Raw genomic sequence first — 21,418 nt, 5'->3', positions numbered from 1 at the left:
TTCCGATTGCTTTGAATTTTATTTCCCAAAAAACACATATTAATTAAGGATTAGCATTTATAACATCCGCAATGGTAATTTTTTAAAAATAGTTTTAACAGGTTATCTCCATTTCTTAAGTCAATATTTAGAACAATTCAGCCTGTTTTCCCCTTGCACTGAAGCACTTGGGTTTCCTCGGCTGCGTAAGTCTAGGGAAGAGAATCTCCAGCCCCGCCAAATGTGTGAGGTTGAGGCGCGAGCCCACCTCAGTGGATGCTGAGTAATTCGATACCCTGTTACAAATGAGTGCCATGAAATAACAGACAGGACACCACATGTAATTAAAAGATTTAGCTTTATAATTCTTAATTTGACTAAAGGGTTAGTAAAGAAAAGAACAAAAGAAGAAAAGGGCCCAGTTTAATGAAACAGTCTGATGTGCACAAGTTGGAGCTCACGGTTCCCTCAAGTCACTGATACTCAATCGATCTCACCCTGGGCTTCGTCAAACCACAGTCCTGCTCCGGGTCGGATCCTACGACCGCTTCTCTCCAGCGTCTTCCCTCTTTATTCCCCTCCAACCACACAGAAAAAACCCCCAAGGCCAACCTTAGTGTACCTCACTGGAGAAACCTCCCCTTCAATTCGACCATCCTAATTGGATGGCAGGCTCTTATCTTCAACAATAACCCAAACGTAAGCAGAAAGCAAGCAGCTCTCGCAAAACAGCACAAAATGAAATACATACAGCATAACAGTAAAAAATATGAACCAGGAGATTACGGCATTTTTGCCTAAAGGCTCGATTTAGCATGTTTTATCTGTTCATGCCAACAATCTCAAATAACAATGGGATAATTAATTATTTCACACAATTATCTACAAACACACCCTTGCAATAAAAACTAATGTAAACCACGTGTCAAACTTTATCAGCCGGTGATTTATTTTTCTATTGGTCAGCTTCCTATGTGGTTGTATATCAGTTGACATGTAAGAAAAAGACTAAGTGAAGTTCTCAGTCTGTGATAGCAAAACTCCTACGGAGCAGGTTCATTCTGCTTGCTTGGAAAGAAGTGAAGGAAAAGAGCACTAACATCCTTCTGTAGGGGAAATGTCTCAAACATAACAGAGAGCAGCTCGGCAATTATACAAAACTATACGGACCATTTCCTTCAAGTCATGCAGTGGATGTTCAGGCCACTGTCTTCCGCACCATCACTGACCTTATCAACTCTGCAGAGCTCTCATCAACCAACCCCACAGTTTCCTTATCCCGAAACTCCCATTCCTACCTGCTACCCAAGATCCATAAACCTGTCTGTCCAGGTAGACCTGTTTGTTCCTGCTCCACCGAACTTCTACCTGTGTACTTCAACTCTGTTTTATACCCCCCCCCCGCCCAGTTCAATCCCTTCCTACCTACATCGATGACACCTCACACACTTTTGATCTTTTCAATGATTTTAGTTCCCTGGCCTCGATCATCTCACTTTCATTTTGAACGTCCAGTTTTATACACCTCCATTCCCCATCAGGAGGGACTTGCAGCTCTCCGCTTCTTTCTGGACAACAGACCCAACCATTTCCCCTGTGCCACCACTCTCCTCCATCTGGCAGAACTGGTCCTCACCCTCAATAATTTCTCCCTCGGCTCCTCCCACTTCATTCAAACCAAAGGTGTAGCCGTGGGCACTTGCAAGGGTCTCAGCTATGCCTGCCTGTTCATCGGCTATGTGGAACAGTCTGTGTCCCAAGCCTACACTGGTGTCCATCCCCCAGCTTTATTACGCTACATCAACATTGGTGCTGCTTCCTACACCCACGTGGAACTCGTTGACTTCAACAACGTTGCCTCCAACTTCCACCCTGCTCTCAAATTTACCTGCTCCATTTCCGACACCTCCCTCCCTTTTCTCAATCTCTTCGTCTCCATCTCTGGGGACAATCTATCGACTGATATCTTTTATAAACCCATTGACTCTCACAGCTATCTGAACTATACCTCTTCCCACCCTGTCACTTGTAAAAATCCCATCCCATCCTCTCAGTTCCCCTGACTCTGCCACATCTGCTCCCAGGATGAGGCTTTTCATTCTAAAACGAAGGAGATGTCCTCCTTTTTCAAAGAAAGGGGCTTCTCTTCCTCCACCATCAACGCTGCCCCCACCCACATCTCTTCCATTTCACACATGTCTGCCCTCACCCCATCGTCCTGCCACAATACCAAGGGGCAGTAGAGCAGGCCATGGACTGACATGTCGGAATGGGGATGGGAAGTAGAATTAAAATGAGTGGCTATTGGGAGATCTTGTTTCTTCTGGCGGACGGAGTGTAGGTGCTTGATGAAGCGGTCTTCCAATCTACATCGGGACTCATTGATCTACAGGAGGCCACACCAGGAGCACTGGACACAGTATATGACCCCAACAGGAGTGTCCTCACCTACCATCCCACCAGCCTCCGTGTCCAGTACATAATTCTCTGTAACTTCTGCCATCTCCAATGGGATCCCACCACCAAGCACATCTTTCCCTTCCCCCCACTTTCCACAGGGATCACTCCCTACGCGACTCCCTTGTCCACTAGTCCCTTCCCACCGATCTCCCTCCTGGCGCATCCTTGCAATCAGAACAGATGCTACACCCGCCCCTACACCTCCTCCCTCACTACCATTAAGGGCCCCAAACAGTCTGTCCAGGTGAGGCAACACTTCACCTGTGAGTCTGTCGGAGTCATATACTGCGTCCGGTGCGGCCTCCTGTAGATTAATGAGTCCCGATGTAGATTGGAAGACCGATTCACCAAGCACCTACACTCCTTCTGCCAGAGGAAGCAGGATCTCCCAGTGGCCACCCGTTTCAATCCTACTTCCCATTCCCATTCCGACATGTCAGTCCATGGCCTCCCCTACTGCCTCAATGAAGCCACACTCAGCCTGGGTAGTCTCGAACCTGATGGCATGAACATCGATTTCTCTAACTTCCGGGTTTTGCCTCCCCCCTTTTCACCATTCCCCAGTCCCATTTCCTTCTCTCACCTTATCTCCTTACCTGCCCATCACCTCCCTTTCTTCCATGGCCTTCTACACCCTCCTGTCAGATTCTCCCTTCTCCTGCCCTTTATCTCTTTCACCAATCAACTTCCCAGCTCTTTACTTCACCCCCGCTCCCCGTCATCCAGTTTCACCTATCACCTACCACCTTGTACTTCTTCCTCCCACCCCCCCACCTTCTAATCCTGACCTCTCTTCTTTCTTCACAGTCCTGATGAAGGGTCTCAGCCCGAGATGTCAACTATTTACTCTTTTCCATAGATGCTGCCTGACCTGCTGAGTTAGAACATAGAACAATACTGCGCAGTACAGGCCCTTTGGCCCACAATGTTGTGCTGACCCTTAAACCCTGCCTCCCATATAACCCCCCCCACCTTAAATTCCTCCATATACCTGTCTAGTCTCTTAAACTTCACTAGTGTATCTGCCTCCACCACTGACTCAGGCAGTGCATTCCATGCACCAACCACTCTCTGAGTAAAAAACCTTCCTCTAATATCCCCCTTGAATTTCCCACCCCTTACCTTAAAGCCATGTCCCCTTGTATTGAGCCGTGGTGCCCTGGGGAAGAGGCGCTGGCTATCCACTCTATCTATTCCTCTTATTATCTTGTACACCTCGATCATGTCTCCTCTCATCCTCCTTCTCTCCAAACAGTAAAGCCCTAGCTCCCTTAATCTCTGATCATAATGCATACTCTCAAAACCAGGCAGCATCCTGGTAAATCTCCTCTGTACCCTTTCCAATGCTTCCACATCCTTCCTATAGTGAGGCGACCAGAACTGGACACAGTACTCCAAGTGTGGCCTAACCAGAGTTTTATAGAGCTGCATCATCACCTCGCGACTCTTAAACTCTATCCCTTGACTTATGAAAGCTAACACCCCATAAGCTTTCTTAACTACCCTATCTACCTGTGAGGCAACTTTGAGGGATCTGTGGACACGTACCGCCAGATCCCTCTGCTCCTCCACACTACCAAGTATCCTGCCATTTACTTTGGAGTTACCTTGGAGTTTGTCCTTCCAAAGTGAACCACCTCACACTTCTCCGGGTTGAACTCCATCTGCCACTTCTCAGCCACTTTCTGCATCCTATCAATGTCTCTCTGCAATCTGCGACAATCCCCTACAATATCCACAACACTACCAACCGTTGTGTCGTCTGCAAACTTGCCAACCCGCCCTTCTACCCCCACATCCAGGTTGTTAATAAAAATCACGAAAAGTAGAGGTCCCAGAACTGATCCTTATGGGACACCACTGGTCACAACCCTCCAATCCAAATGTACTCCCTCCACCACGACCCTCTGCTTTCTGCAGGCAAGCCAATTCTGAATCCATCTGGTCAACTTCCCTGGATTCCATGCCTTCTGACTTTCTGAATAAGCCTACCGTGTGGAACCTTGTCAAATGCCTTACTAAAATCCATATAGATCACATCCACTGCACTACCCTCATCTATATGCCTGGTCACCACCTCAAAGAACTCTATCAGGCTTGTTAGACACGATCTGCCCTTCACAAAGCCATGCTGACTGTCCCTTATCAGACCATGATTCTCTAAATGCCCATAGATCCTATCTCTAGGAATCTGTTCCAACAGTTTTCCCACAACAGACATAAGGCTCACTGGTCTATAATTACCCGGACTATCCCTACTACCTTTTTTTGAACAAGGGAACAACATTCGCCTCCCTCCAATCCTCCGGTACCACTCCCATGGACAACAAGGACATAAAGATCCTAGCCAGAGGCTCAGTAATCTCTTCCCTCACCTCGTGGAGCAGCCTGGGGAATATTCCATCAGGCCTGGGGACTTAGCTGTCCTAATGTATTTTAACAACTCCAACACCTCCTCTCCCTTAATATCAACATGCTCCAGAATATCAACCTCACTCATATTGTCCTCACCATCATCAAGTTCCCTCTCATTGGTGAATACCGAAGAGAAGAATTCTTTGAGGACCTCGCTCACTTCCACAGCTTCCAGGCACATCTTCCCACCTTTATCTCTAATCGGTCCTACCTTCACTCCTGTCATCCTTTTGTTCTTCACATAATTGAAGAATGCCTTGGGGTTTTCCTTTATCCTATTCACCAAGGCCTTCTCATGCCCACTTCTTGCTCTTCTCAGCCCCTTCTTAAGCTCCTTTCTTGCTTCCCTATATTCCTCAATAGACCCATCTGATCCTTGCTTCCTAAACCTCATGTATGCTGCCTTCTTCCACCTGACTAGATTTTCTACCTCACTTGTCACCCAGGGTTCCTTCAGCCTACCATTCTTTATCTTCCTCACCAGGACAAATTTATCCCTAACATCCTGCAAGAGATCCCTAAACATCAGCCACATGTCCATAGTACATTTCCCTGCAAAAACATCTTCCCAATTCACACCCACAAGTTCTAGCCTTATAACCTCATAATTTGCCCTTCCCCAATTAAAAATTTTCCTGTCCTCTCTGATTCTATCCTTTTCCATGATAATGCTAAAGGCCAGGGAGCGGTGGTCACTGTCCCCTAGCTGCTCACCCACTGAGAGATCTGTGACCTGACCCGGTTCATTACCTAGTACTAGATCTAGTATGGCATTCCCCCTAGTCGGCCTGTCCACATACTGTAACAGGAATCCGTCCTGGACACACTTAGCGAACTCTGCCCCGTCTAAACCATTGGAACTAATCAGGTGCCAATCAATATTAGGGAAGTTAAAGTCACCCATGATAACAACCCTGTTATTTTTGCACCTTTCCAAAATTTACCTCCCAATCTGCTTCTTGGTATCTCTACTGCTACCAGTTCCTCCAGCATTTTGTGAGTTGCTTGGATTTCTAGAATCTGCAGATTTTCTCGTGTTTGTGCATGTTCTATCTGCATCTCAACAAAAACATTTTATTCAATAACAAGCAATTTGAACAAAGAACATTGAATCTTTACAGAGTGTAAGGCACAGATTACCAACTTCTCAGAAATGAATGAATAACATTTGGAGACAAAGCAAAGAATAGTAATGACATTAAAGTAGTATTTAATTGAATGATAAAAGGGTTCTGATAGTCCAGAAATAAAATGATTATTTCTTTGCATTTACTGTGGAATCAATCATAAGGCATTAATCTGTTTAATGTTGTTAGATGAATTCTTTCACACAAATGATTGTTGCAATGTGGAGTGTTGCAGGACATGCTTACCCAGGAACTGCTAAGACCACAGAAAGATAAATATTTGCAGATAATTACATTGCATTATAATATTAAGGGTTGAGTTTGTTGTTATTATGTTAGTTCAGGATTATTGTGCGGAATTGGCTATAGAAATGATGAACTGAAGAACTTTCTTTGCCTCTTCCTTCCATTTCCAAGCTGAGAATTTCACTCAGTTAAGTAGTGAAACTGAGCACAGGTAGACCTGTCCTTCACCTGCAGCCTCCTTGGTGGTCTGAACCAGATCAAGAGGCTTCCTCCCCGCGAATATTTGCTCTGCTCTGGACCGTGCCAGGTTTCTGAGTCTGAATGAGGGCCTGGAATTATTCTTCATAGAGATCTGATTATAGTGTTCAAAATAATGAAGGATCTGACTAAAGCGAACATGAAGGAACTCAGAAGAATCGACAATCAGAGGCCATATATTCAGTTATTAGCAAAAGAGCCAGAGGTAACCTTCAATCTGGAGTTAATTGCCTATATAATGTAAATTGCCTAACAGAAGGGAATTTTATAAGATACATGGGATTTATTGGAGTTGTTTATAAAGTACATGAGAACTTAATTAGCTGAGAATGGGGGGGGGGGAATGAACATGTTAGTTTCTTGCTGCACAATCCCATTATCTGGAATAAACGCCAACACGTTCAACATTGAATAAAATCATGTGCTTTCCCCGAGGTCTTTCTCTGCTCTTAGCTGCCCATTCTACTGCTGCGCCACTTTTATTGCCAGGAAAATGTCCTATACCCACATGAGAAATGTTTTCCACTCCCTATTCATCAATATCTAATAGCAAACGAATTTATAATAAGGTCAGTAACAATAAAGAGAATTTTACTGGCAAAATTACAGGATGACTCCTGCTAACTGAGGGAAATGATGTAACCGGATTGACAGGGTCAGGGGTAAATCGCGCAACCTGATTGGTGGAAAGCTTGGGTGGGCAACACCTCGTGGAGATCTAGACGAATCGCTGAACAGTGTTGGCAGAACTTCCGGTGCAATGATAGGCTGTGGTTTGAGCGTATGTGGAGGGTCGGGTGGAAGCCACTGATATTACAGGACTCACGATTTGCAGTTTGGACCACAGATGCGGTTAGTTTGTGGAAGACGTTAATGATGTGAAGTACCCAAGCTGCGTTCGTCGTCGTACACCAACTATGGGTATACGCAACCGAATTCGGGCCGGTTACTAAGTGGAGCGGTGGGGAGCATGCGCAGTAGCTGGCCGCGGTCACCGGTTCGGCCCACCCCTTGGTCCCGCCCCCCACCTCTGTAACCCCGCCTCCCGCCGTGGCCCAGCCCCTTCCCGGCCAAGATGGCGGCAGGCGGCTACGCAGACTTGAGGGAGAAGCTCCAATCGCCTCACCGCGAGAAACAGCGATTGGCCTCGGGAGCAGCGCTTTACAACGGCCGTAAGCGGAAACACGAGGCGGAAGCGGGCGATACCAGCCTGAGCGGGGCGTGCAGCGGTGAGGAATACGAGCACGGCAAGTATCACAGCGACTACGATGATGATCGGCTTGGAGAAGCCCGGCGGGTGAAGCAGGGCATCCGCCAGGTGCGCCTCTTCACCGCCGATCAGTGTACTCAGATCGAGACGCAAATCGACGACGTGGTTTCCCGGGCCGAGAAGGGCATTTACCGTGACCACACGGTAGACAGGGCCCCGCTGCGCAACAAATACTTCTTCGGGGAAGGCTACACCTACGGCTCGCAGTTGGAGAAGCGAGGCCCCGGTCAGGAGCGCCTGTATCCCAAGGGAGATGTTGACGACATCCCTGAGTGGGTCCACGACCTAGTGATCAAGAAGCTGGTCGATCACCGCATTATCCCAGAGGGTTTCGTCAACAGCGCCGTCATCAACGACTACCAGCCTGGTGGCTGCATCGTCTCGCACGTGGATCCCATCCACATCTTCGAGAGGCCTATCGTTTCCGTATCCTTCTTCAGCGATTCGGCTCTCTGCTTTGGCTGCAAATTCCAATTCAAACCCATTAGGGTGTCAGAGCCAGTATACTTCTTGCCTGTCCGAAGAGGGAGTGTTACTGTGCTCAGGTGAGTCGGAGTGAGAACCTTAAATACAGTAACATTGTACTTGATGTGTATTTCAAAAGTTTCAGGTCAGCCATGCCTTGTTCTGGCTGAGGTGTGTCGTGAGAGTAAGATTCCGTGGCTGGTTTGTTGCTTTCTGTTTGTAGGTTTGGGGGTGGGGGGAGGAAAGGAAGAATAAATTGAAATGACAAGAAAGAAAATATTGGAAATAGGTCGGGCGGCATGTGGAAAGAGGGTCATGTAACGTTTCAGGTTCGAAAATGATCAGAATTTCCTTAATCTTTGTTTAATTTCAGATTTTCAGTGTCTGTGCTGTTACATTTTCAAAAACATGATTTGGGCCAAAAGAGTATTTAGAACTTCTAGCATCAGACGTATGTAAATTTGTAGGTTTTGGTTTCCTGTAGATGAAGATTTTTACATTAGGACAGTTACAAGTTATTGTAACTGTTCAGAAGATCAAAGAGCATAAGCCTGTTTGGCAGTGATTTTTTTTTGACAGTGTGTTGCCATGTGGTTATTTTCCTTTTTGAAATTTCTACAAGAAATTTAGTAATTATAGTTCAGAAGTACTTCATTGGCTAGAATCATTAGATCTTTATGCAGACCAATAAAATTGTAAACATGAGATTCTGCAGACGCTGGAAATCTAGGGTAGCACATAAAAGTGCTGGAGGTTCTCAGCAGCTGTGGCAGCATCTATGGCAGGGGTTCCCAGTCTGAGGCCCTTGGACCTCTTAATGGTATTGGTCCATGACATAAAAAGGTTGAGAACCCCTGATCTATGGAAAGGAATAAACAATTGGCGTTTTTGACCAAGACCCTTCATTAGGACCCGCTAATAAAATTGTAATCTTGTTTTGGTGAAAGTAACTCATGGACTGGAGTGAGTTTATATGGATTTCTAGAAGGCCTTTGACAAAGTTTCACAAAAGAAAAGCATGCCATTTGGCCTGTAGTTTCTGCTCTGCCATTCAACAAGCTGACCTTTTATCTCAGTAACTTTCTCGTTTTAGTTGTCTTTGCTATCAAACAATCTCTCAATATCTGCCCTGAACCTGTATGGCACTTTTCTATTTAATACTTGTTGAGTGAAGAAATTTCATTTCTGTCCTAATAGGCCAACTGCTTGTTTTGAGGTTGTTGAACTGTAGCTACCCCAGGCAAAGGAAATATTAAACCTCAATGTCCTTGCAATAATACGGTTGTGCTGAAATGCAGTTAATGTGCATTATCAGCTGGAGGAAGTAGAGGTGCAAAATCACAAAGCAATACAGGTGATTTAATAAGCAAGTCGGCAAAACTGGTAAATGGGTTTCAATAGTTAAGTCTGAGCTTGTTCATTTGGATAGAAAACCAGATCTAACTTATAAATGGTGAGATGTTGGTATTGTCGCTGACTAAAAATTCACTAAATTATGGTAAGGTGAATAAATGATATTTTAAAAGAGGGAAAATTTGGTTTTTATAAGAGTTGAAGCTGTATTCATCAGTACAAAGCTTTGTTTAGACCACATTGTGCGTCATGCTGGTTTCTCTAGCTGGAAAAGATGTGTATTAAAGCTTCAATAATTAGGCATCATTGATGCTTTGGTAGTGATCAACTGGTAGATTTTATGCTCCATTGGCTGTTGTTCCTCTTAGTACAAAACATTTTAATTTCATTTTTTCCTGTAAACTTGGTAAGTTTACAGGTAGCAGGAAATGCACAAAAACTCTGTGCACTCCAGCTGTAAACCTACTTGTGTCACTGTATCCACAGCTAAGATGGTCAAGCTTAGACTTCAGATGCACATCGAGCCTACTGTCTGGATCTCAGTCCTGGCTACATTCCAGATCTCAAGGCTTTTCTCCCCTTGTCCTGCTCAGATTCCTGTGTAAGAAGTGAGACACATGCTGGGTCATCAGAATTTCTGAGCAATTGAGTGCCATGTTGTCATTGGAATTAATGCATATTCATTATGTTGTCAACATGAGAATCTTAATTACATTTGTGCTTTGTGGAATGGTCATAATTGTAGCATAAAATCCAAGCTCCCTCAATTAAATGTTAAGAGGAATCAATAAGATAAAATGTTTCCAGCTAGTAGCTGGAACGAGAGAATATAATCAGCATCAAAGTTGGGAAGAAAAGTTTTTTTTCACAAAAGGTAGAAGTTAGTTTTAAAAAACAACTTTTTTCAGGGAAGATAATGAAAGGTAGGTGGATAATCTTAGAACACAGTCACTCATAGCTGTACTGGTTTATGGGTCATATGGCCTTTTACATATACAGAAATTACAGCTAATTGGGTTTTTGTGCTATGAATCGTCCTTTGGTCAGAAGAAGTCTTTTTGCATCTACTTTTCGTCTGGAAATTTATAATTGAATCCATTATCCTTGCTAGAAGTTCATTTTCTTTATAAAAGCTTGTTGACTTGCTAAAAAAAATTCTATTATTTGGTTTTACTGTTTGTTTAAATTTGACATCTTTAGTTATAATGCTCACAATTGTGTGCAGTAGTTCACCTATAAAACATTTAATTTTAAAAACTTAATAAATATTATCTGTAATTTCCATAGAACGTTAATCAGTCTTGATAGCAGCTATGCTGTTGTGTGAATTTAATGGAGATTTAATGGAGTGTGATTGAATGTGAGGAGGGTGAAAATGTACATCAGTGTGACATGCCACAAATTACATTGGTCGAGTTGACTGTTGCCTGCTAAGTGAAGATTGAGGTGGTAAGGAGAAAAGTAAAGCATTTTTTTTATGGGAAAAGGCCATCATTTGGAAGGTGTTTTAATTAGCTAGTTGGCAGCGGGCAGTTAATAGGTTATCTATATATCTCTAACAAAGAAGTTTGGGGTTGGGTTGGAATCAAATACTGGTTAGAAAAGAGAAATCTTTGTGCATTTAGTAGATGGGGCTCTCTGCTTTTACAGTTCATTAGTAGGATGTTTGGGCTGAAGGATCTTATGTTCACCATACAGATTACTTTTCTCCAGTTGTATATAAAAAAAGTAAACCATTTGGCCCCTCATGTCTGTTCTACCATTCAGTAAAGTAATTGTTACCTGGCACTAGTGTGACGTGAATGTTACCTGCCACTGTCCAGTTTAGACTCGTAGTCTTGGTGTCACTACATGCAGGCATGGGCTGCATTCAAGTTTTGGGGAACTGTGACTTTGGACTTCATGGTGAAAGGAAGAGAATTGACAATATGGCTGAAAATTGAATGGGTGAACTATATTGAGGAACATTTGCGCTGTATCCTGAGTTGGGTTGAGTTACTTCCACTTTTTCTTGTGAGATATTACTACATTCATTGTCTTGATACTATTGATTTCAATCGTACAGGTTTCTCAAGGTGCTTACTTGATCTCAAGGGCAGTCACCTCATCTCTGGAATTCAGCAGTGTTGAAACCTGGAGCCAGTGAGCCCATTATTAGAGATTAGCTCTGTTGATGTCACTTCCATCACTTTGAAGCTAGCTGCTGATTAGCTGGGTTGAATAAATCCTACTTGTGAGTAGGCATACCTGGGCAATTTTACATATTGTCGGATAGATGCCGATATCTTAACTGCACTCAACTAGCTGTCTTGCAGCATGGACGCAGGCCCTTCTACTCAGCATATCCACACCACTTGCATGAGCTAGTTCCATCTGTCCATGTTTGGCCTATAGCCCTCTAAACCTCTTCTATCCATGGATTTATCTAGATCACTTTTAAATGTTGCTAATACGCCTGTTTTAAGTACCCTTGTGGTACATGTCACCATTGTTGGTCTCCTAAAATGGGCCCGATGAATGGTCACGGCCTGAAATGTCCACTCTTCATTCATTTCCATTAATGCTGCCTGACTTGTGTTTCTCCAGCATTCTTTTTTGTTTCTGTGGATTTCCAGCATCTCTTGCGTTTATGTTGCTGACTTACCTGAAGTATTCTGCAATGTGTGAAAGAATCAGCTATGGTTTCCTTTATCGTCAGTTGTACTGGAGCACTTAGAAGCTTGATAGCTGAAGACTTTCTGTCTTGGCTGGAATTTTCCCACGTGTTTCGACTGGTTATTAATGCAGGCTCACATGATGAAAGGTCATTTGTGCAGTGCACTGGATATCCTTGGTTACCCTTAAATAACTCAGCAATGTTTGGGAGATTGAAAATTGGAGAGAGAAGAACCCCAGGCATACCCAGGCTTCATTCATTTTCCTTCCAGATCTTGAGCAGTCTTTCCTCAACCAGAAGTATTTTGTGTCTTTTTTTCTTCCTCGCATCTGCTATTTTGAACAAGTAGGAGCACAAGAAGGCCATTTTGCCTCTTGAACCTGCTGCATTCAATAAAATTCTCACTACTTTTTTTTCAGTTGCAGATTTTCAATATACATCTCGCTTTCCTGACCTCCAGAGATTGTTCAGATTTTTCTTGTTGGCACCCTAATAAACTTTGCCAGACCACTTCTATAATAAGTTTGTACTTGTATTTGGATAAAGTTTATAGTTTTGACTTTTAAATCTGTTTTCACTCCTTTGATCTATGATGCTGAACTTGTACTGTTATACATTATTCCCTTCTGTTACGTTTGTTTGTCAGATTAAAGATTAGCTTTATTTGCCGCATGTATATCAAACCACACAGTGCAATGCATCGCCTGCATTAGATCAAATCAGTGAACATTATGCTGAGTTGATACACCTCCAGCGACAATTTAGCTCACCCACAACTGACTAACCCTTTGGAATGTGGGAGGAAACTGGAGTTTGTGGAGAGAACATGCAAAATCCTTATGGTGAAGGATTTGAACTGCAGTCTTGGAGCCGGTGTTGTACTAACTGCTATGCTACTGTGCAGCCCCATCATTGCTGTAATCTCACTATTTCTCTTCAACTTTCTAGGTTCTTTCCAGGGTACTCTTCCGCCTCAACTTCCAATATTGAATTTAAAATTTTGTCTACAGTATTTTCATTTGATTTACCAGGCCAGATTAACAAATTTCATGACAGATGTTGGTGATATTAAACTTAGTTCTGTTTCAATGGCTGTACTGAACTTCAACTGAAGCCATAATCTGTCCATATGGATAACCTCCCTATCACTAGAGCCAAGGTTTTGCAAATGAATTTACTTTTCAAAAATGACTTTCCAAGCCTGTCTGGTGTATTTGAGATTGTATCAATTGGTATTTAGTTTGGCTTCTAATCTCCTTGTTAATTTAACTGCTCTCATGCCTTCAGCAAATGTCCTTTCCTCTACCCATGTTGGGTTCATGTATAATCACAGCAACTGGATCCTCCCCCTTCTCCCAGTTTCCTGTCCAACCAAGAGAAAATATTGTTGATCCTACCATCAGATATGATCCACAGCCTTTGATATTCAAGTTTGTGGTTACAAAGTTTCTATTCCCCAGATTTTACTTGCCTTGAACTTCTGGCACATTCCTTATAACTCCAGTTTTTCTGCCTGTACAACTATCCCACCACCCCTTCCCCCACATTTCTTCCCCGAGTAGTCCTGAAATCTGCATTCTGATTTGGCTGGTTTACTCATCCACATTTCTCTTTTACACGGCGCCTCATACCTGCAGTACTGTGCAAAACTCTTCGACACGCTCCTAGCGCTCTGAGCCTAGGTGCCTAAGATTTTGCACAGTACCTTATTTGTCGACCTGGAGCAGAAACGGAGATTATAAATCTGGCGGGAGCAAAGGATGTTAGGAATGGTGAGGGTGGAGTACTGTGGAGGAGTGTGGGTGGGGGGGGGGCAGAAGAGTGCCGGGGTGGTGGGGGTACAGACGCACCCAGCCCTGAAGCGATAGGCAAGGTGATCTGATTCCAAACAATTGCTTTATTGATCGTTACACAATATCTCTCTACTTTCCACTCCCTCTCCTCTTCCTGCCCCCTCCCACTCTCAGTCCACGATAGAGACCCATATCAGAATCAGATTTATCATCACTTACCTAGCAGCAGTACAGTGCAATACATAAAATTAACTCCAGTACTGCAGATGCAATAGATGTGTCTTCATTGCTATAACCCAGATCCCCACACCTGCCTGACTCCATTTTGCTCTTGATTATTCCTGAAGGTAGATTAAATAAATCTAAAGGCATTCTAACCTAGGAGACATGTCTGCATCTCAGATAATTTTCTCTGCTCTGTTGTGGTCTACAGCTCAGATTCCAACAGTTTTGAGTTAAAGTTCCCTATGCTGGAAACATTTTCCAGAGATTAAGCTCTTGGGGACCACATGTCCTCAGTCTGCAGCTAACTGCCTTTCAATCTCCATTTTGCTTTAGCTAATTGTTAAAGGTTTGAAGATTTTTTTGTTAGCCTATCTTAGAATAATTTACACCAGCCCTCAAAGAATAAACCAGCCAGTCATGCGTACCTTTTTTTTTACCTTTTTTAAACGCTTGGTCCATTCTCTTGTGACTATGCACTTGCTCTCTTTCTGCTTTAAATTGTCACATTACATGAAAGGCACATGTCTTGGCAATCTGATAGGATTATAGATTTCTTGGAATTGATAAATTTCTCATTGTTGAATGTTGGAAACAATGACCTGACTAGCTTAAGCACTTTAGCACTGTACAATTTTACAATGGACACCGATTGTCCAATAGAAAGTGAAATGATCAGGTCTTTAATGTCTGTGTAGAATTGGATGTAAGAATCTGTATACTAACTTAGTGCACACTTGTGTGTTGTATGGTCTCTGTAATTCCTGTTTTGTATTCTTCCTCTTGTATTCTAATAAAAAGATCTGATATCCATTTAAGGGAAATACTTATTTTGGTAGGGCTTGTCCATTTGTTTTGGTTACTAGCCATTCCAGTATGTGTTGGGGTAATAACAACCAGCTACTTTTGCTGTTCTCTCCACCAAAGGCACATTCTTTGTCTTTTGTTATTTTTGCAGAAGACTCTAACTAGCATTTTAAAACAATGGTTAAATCACCAGATCCAGATAAAATAAATCCAAGACTGAAGTGAACCATGTAAGAAACCACATGGAGTCTCTTTTTTCTCTTTGGCCGTTGAGATGGTTTCAGAGGATTGGAAAATTTCTACTGTCAGTATTTAAGAAGGAAAAAGGGATGCTCTACTAGTCAGTCTAATAACTGCAAAAATGTTCAGAGGGACAGCCTTGAATTTTTAAGAGTTGATAGAATTGCTTGATGTTTCTCTATTATGGTGGTGGGAGAGAGATTGGAGGAAGGTTGGGAATTGTAGTGAATGTACCTGTTCGGTAATTCATAAACAATTGCTATTTTGTGTGATTATCAAAAGAGATAAATTTTGTACAGATGTTTTGTTTTGGACTCTTGTTTGCACATTAACAACAATTGATAAAACGAGTCGAATTTTTGACAAGAATGTTGATTATTCTAAGCAGTTAACTTGTAAAGCTACTGTAAAATTTTCAGCTTTCAGTATGACACTGGAGCATCTGCATTGAATGTACAAGTCATACAGATCATTCTTGGGTTACAAACAGGTTCTGTTTTTGCAGATATCCATAAATTGAGTTTGCTTACGAGTCAGAAAATACTCACATCTCCTCAGTTGTAATAGATAGTGTTAAAAGCACAACTGATGAAGAATGATTACTAAAAGTTTAAAAAAAAGAAAACTAGGGCAAATGTACATACTTCATATTTTTGAATTTAATATTGTGGGAGCTTGTTCACATATGCCAGTGTCCATAAGTTGGGCATTTGTAATCTAGGGACAATTGTAGAGGGAAAAGAAAGACAAATAGTAAGTCCTGGACTGAGTTTCTGTAAAGTTAATATAGGAGTTTATTTGAAACACAAAAATTGGTGCAATTTAATTGCATGAATTGTGAATCCATTGAGTTTTGGTTATGTGACCATAATAGTTAAATTTATATCATTGTAATCTGGGCAATAATAGCAATGTCACAAATTCGTTAAAGGCTGTTCTACTGAGCAATATTTCTATTCTTGGTAGTAATGTTTGTAACCTGCCTGTATTATATGTTCTCAATTCAGGAAAATTGAAATAAAGAATATAACCATAAGACAGAGGCAGAATGAGGCCATTCGGCCCATTGAGCCTGCTCGTTCATGCCCTCGTAGCTGATTGTTATCCTTCTCGACCGCATTCTCCTGCCTTCTCCCTGTAAAATTTCACTCCGATTAATCAAAAACCTAGCAACCTCCAACTTAAATATGCCCAGTGACTTGGCCTGCACAGTATGTCTGTGGTAGCGAAGTCTGAGTTGACTGAAAGTTTAAGCTGAAGTGGATTTTTGTTAGATCCATGTAATTGGGGTTGATCAGTCCTGATATCTTGAATGATGGAATTTGTTAAATATTTGGACTAGAGGAAAGGTTAGTGGCAGGGGCGTAGGAGGAAAGAGCCTTAATGTACAATAGTTTGCATATGTTACCATGTTCTGCTTCAGACTTCTATTGTAAAGTAGTTTAGGTCATTCCAGAATGCTCTTGATTTAAAGCAGTTTTCTAGAAAGAACACCTTTGATTAAAGGAACCAGCTGCTGCTGCTAGTCACGCAGTGACTTATTTCAAGCGGGTGTCTATTCTGAGATCTTCTATGTGGGCCATTTGCCAGTTCTGTAGAATTTCAGCCGTGTTCTGTGATGAAATTCAGAAGAGAAGCACCACTAGATGTGGTAAAGAGGAAAAAAAACCAGAATTGATTGAAGTTGAATGTGTTGAGGGACTTGTAAGCAAAAATAAACAGTCTGTATCAGAAGGGAGAGCTACTGGTAATCTTCGGTCTACTCTCTATCTTGTACAAAGCATATTTGAGCAAGAACCTGTACTTGCCTGGGGCTCCTGGCAACATGTCAGTATTCAGAAGGGATTTTGTATTTACAGGTAGTCTGAGAGGGTTACTTAGGGTGTTGGTATTTGTGGCAAGACTTCCCAATAGTCTACATAGTCATGGGAAGGGGTTGAATTATTTATTAATATTTTCAGGGTGAAGGGAAGAGGAATCTTAGAAAGGGTCAATGTTTATGAGAGTGCGGTGGGGCATAGTATTTCCGTATCTATATGGTTTTGTTTGGGCTTGGTCACAATGTAGATTAGCAAAGTAAAAAGCTTGAAGCAATTTCAGTAAGAAGTATTATTGACAGAGCAATGGGTTATATCATAAATATCAGTAACATTTTAGCTAAGTCACTTAACCTGATTAAAAAATCTTCAAAATTATAATATATTATGTCTAGAAATTATTTCACACATCTGCATTTCATCGTCAGGCTAATTTTGTATTTAATAACTGTGGTGTTGAACATGAATTTTGATCACCCTGTGTGGTTTTGTAATAGCAAGTAGGCAGAAAAGTTTACTTCCAGACAAATGGTAGCATTTCTCTTCTCCCTTTCCCTGGCTCTTTTATTAATTGAAACTTGTTTGTTACAGTTACAATGAAAGGTCATTGACCTGAAATTTTGCATTTGTTTCTCTTTGCACAAGTGTTCCTATATATCAAATTTCCAACAGTAATCTACTTTTATGATCACCTGGCTGTATATAAATGAGCCAGAAGACCTGTAAATGCTCTCAATGTTTTTCATTTTTTTATATAACCATAGAGGTTATGCTCATTCAGAGTATGAACCAAAGACAGCAGAAGTAACTGGCTTGATTTTCCTCATTTTTCCTATCCTAGTCCGCATGGACAAGGGCCCAAACCTAAACTGTTTTGATAACATATGCTGTGTTGTGACTGTCTAAAATTGAGCCACATAGACACTTACAGAAATATAAATGTCTTTATTCACACAGCAGACCTTTGAGAGAGAGAGAGTGTCCAAGAAAATCTCACTCTTCCTGACACATTGTTTTATGCTTCAATACAACAATAAAAGATCAACTGCAGTTTCAGTTGCTTTAACATTTGGAATCTAGGTGGGTAAATTTACAGAATTGCATGTTTACAGTGACAGTACATCTCAACAAGCAGAACCCCTTTGAATATTCAATAGTGGTATCTGTTCCAAAAGCCAGACACCCAAAATATTCCCCATTTATTAGTGTTGAAAGATTGCTGTATGGATATACAACCAACCCGAACTATGCCTTGAGTGACAAGGATACATCTTTAGCAGGAACATTCATCTATTGCCTTGCATAATTTCAATAGGACAAAATCATTGATTGGTTTCATTGGCCACAAAGTACCAGTTAGAAGTTAAATTGTACAGGTTTTATTTCCTGAAGACTGGTTCTCATATCAGGTCATGTATACTTTTGCTCTCCATAATGTCATAACTCCAAAATGATCCCTAATATGCTGTAAAGTACCTTTGCCAAAAGGTTCATGGATAATCAGAATCATGTTTAATATTACTGGTATATGTCAAGAAATTGGTTGTTTTGTGGCAGCAGTACATTGCAATACATAATAAAAGCTATAAATTACAATAAGTATATATAAAGAGAAAATGATTACTGCAAAAAGGAGGGGGGAAATAGAGGTAGTGTTCATAGGCTCATTGTCCATTTAGAAATCTGATAGTGGAAGAGAAGTTGTTCCTAACCTGTGTGTGTCGTTGGGCTCCTGTACCTTGTCCTTGATGGTAGCAATGAGAAGAAGGCATGTTGTGGGTAATGGGGGTCCTTAATGATGGTTTCTGATATTTTGAGACATCACCTTTTGAAGGTGTCCTGGATGCTAGGGAGGCTACATTTACAACTTTCTGCAGCTTTTTCTGATCCTGTGCATTGGCACCCCTTCCATACCAGTCGGTGATACAACCAGTTGGAATGCTCTCCATGGTACATCTGTAGAAACTTGCAAGTGTTTGTTGACAAACCAATTCTCCTCAAACTCCTGTCATGCCTTCTTTGCAACTGCATCAATACGTTGGGCTCAGGATTGATCCTCAGATGTTGACACCCAGGAACTTGCAAGAGAGTCGCAATGATAGTCATGTTATTGATGAGCACTTTGGAGAAACCACACACCACACAATGAGGTTGTAGTAGTGCAAAAATAATACCTCCCAGTCTTCATTGCTATTTCTATTAATACGAGGTTGCTAGAACACTGTCTACAAGAGGGGTCAGAGCCTTCTCTAGTTCCTGAGGAGACTGAGGTCCTTTAACACCTGCTGGACAATGCAGAGGATGTTCTACTAGTCTGTGGTGGCCAGTGCTATCATGTTTGCTGTTGTGTGCTGGAGCAGCAGGCTGAGGGTAGCAGACACCAACAGAATCAACAAACTCATTCGTAAGGCCAGTGATGTTGTGGGGATGGAACTGGACTCTCTGACGGTGGTGTCTGAAAAGAGGATGCTGTCTAAGTTGCATGCCATCTTGGTCAATGTCTCCCATCCACTACATAATGTACTGGGTGGACACAGGAGTACATTCAGCCAGAGACTCATTCCTCCGAGATGCAGCACAGAGTGTCATAGGAAGTCATTCCTGCATGTGACCATCAAACTTTCCAACTCCTCCCTTGGAGGGTCAGACACCCTGAGCCGATAGGCTGGTCCTGGACTTATTTCGTAATTTACTGGCATAATTTATATATTACTATTTAACTATTTATGGTTCTATTATTATTTATGGTGCAACTGTAACGAAAACCAATTTCCCCCAGGATCAATAAAGTATGACTATGACTAATAGATGAATGACTTAGCCACTTGGAGCAAGCAAGCTATGCCTCTGTACTGGCTCAACAGGAAATCTCTTGTTGAAAGACCCCTCTAGCTAGCTGAGTCATTAGAGAATGTATTTGTATCTTTTCTCTACTATGACTGGTGAGGAAATGGCATTCTTCACTGACATTAATAATGCTCCAATCTCAGCTTCTGCATTCTCCTTCGTATTGTTTCTCTGGGGCTCATACTGAAGGTGGAATACAGTTCCCACTCATACCAAGTCTAAAGAAAGCTGTCATAGTTTGGTGTCACTGAAAATGGATGTGGATGACTTTGACTTCAAAATGGGCATTGTCTGCTTTGTTTTATTTCTTCCTCTGACATTTATTTCTGTCAATTATTCTTAACAAATTTAAAATAAAGCAGGTTTTATTTGCAGTTGCTTTTGTCATTTTGAAGATAGTACAAGTGTTACCTTTTGGGCGCTCCATCGTAATTACAGGGTAATTTAGTTTCCCACAAGTAGATCAATGGAAGGCCAGAACTATTCAAATTAGAACAACCTGATTTAATTTAATGTTCAATTAGATTGTATGTATATGTAAAGTGAGATGCAAGTAGCTGCAGGATTTGATTATCCTGTGGTGTTCTGGTTTGCATACATTACTGACAGTCACCGTCCACTTGCTGCCCACATTTTGGGGACCAAGAGTCTGCATGACTGAGAGGAGGTGTTCCAGGTACAAGGGATGAAGTGCTGTATTTAACATAAATGCAATCTAGTTGGCAAGTGTGAATTTCTTGAATACATAAGTCATGGTTTTTGAAAGTTTAATTTTTAAGCACTTTGTTGGTCAGTGCAGATGATTGGTGGCAATAGAAACATAAAAAACCTACAGCACAATACTGGCCCTTCAGCTCTCAATGCTGTGCTGGACATGTACGTACTTCAGAAATTACCTAGGGTTACCCATACCCCTCTATTTTTCTAAGCTCCATGTACCTATCCAGGAGTCTCTTAAAAGACCCTATTGTATCCGCTTCCACCACTGCCACTGGCAGCCCATTCCACGCACTTACCACTCTCTGCATAAAAATACTTACCCTTGACATCTCCTCTGTACCTGCTTCCAAGCCTTAAAACTGTGCCCTCTCGTGTTAGCCATTTCAGCCCTGAGGAAAAAAGCCTTTGAGGATCCACACGATTAAAGCCTCTCACCTTATACACCTCTGTCAGGTAATCTCTCATCCTCCACTGCTCCAAGGAGAAAAGGCCAAGTTCACACAACCTATTCCCATAAGCCATGCTTCCCAATCCAGGCAACATCCTTGTAAATCTCCTCTGTACCCCTTCTATGGTTTCCACATCCTTCCTGTAGTGAGGCGACCAGAACTGAGCCCAGTACTCCCAAGTGGGGTCTGACCAGGGTCCTATATAGCTGCAAGATTACCTCTCAGCTCCTAAACTCAATCCCACGATTGATGAAGGCCAGTGCACCATATGCCTTAACCACAGAGTCAACCTGC

The 21,418-nt window shown here is 42.1% G+C and overlaps 1 protein-coding gene across 1 annotated transcript in view; it reads left to right on the top strand.

The window, feature by feature from the left end:
- The first annotated feature begins 7,236 nt into the window (after positions 1 to 7,236).
- The window catches only part of alkbh5 (alkB homolog 5, RNA demethylase), a 33,078-nt gene continuing 18,896 nt past the window's right edge, over positions 7,237 to 21,418 (top strand). Inside the window, exon 1 of the mRNA XM_063057381.1 lies at positions 7,237 to 8,300. Within this exon, the coding sequence (XP_062913451.1) occupies positions 7,561 to 8,300 (740 nt within the window). The 5' untranslated portion in view covers positions 7,237 to 7,560. The remainder of the gene's footprint in view (positions 8,301 to 21,418) is intronic.

Source organism: Mobula hypostoma, chromosome 9 (genome assembly GCF_963921235.1).
Source record: "Mobula hypostoma chromosome 9, sMobHyp1.1, whole genome shotgun sequence".
Classification (NCBI taxonomy): domain Eukaryota; kingdom Metazoa; phylum Chordata; class Chondrichthyes; order Myliobatiformes; family Myliobatidae; genus Mobula; species Mobula hypostoma.
The sequence above is the reverse complement of the archived record's forward strand: the minus strand, read 5'-3'. Positions and strand labels throughout refer to the sequence as shown.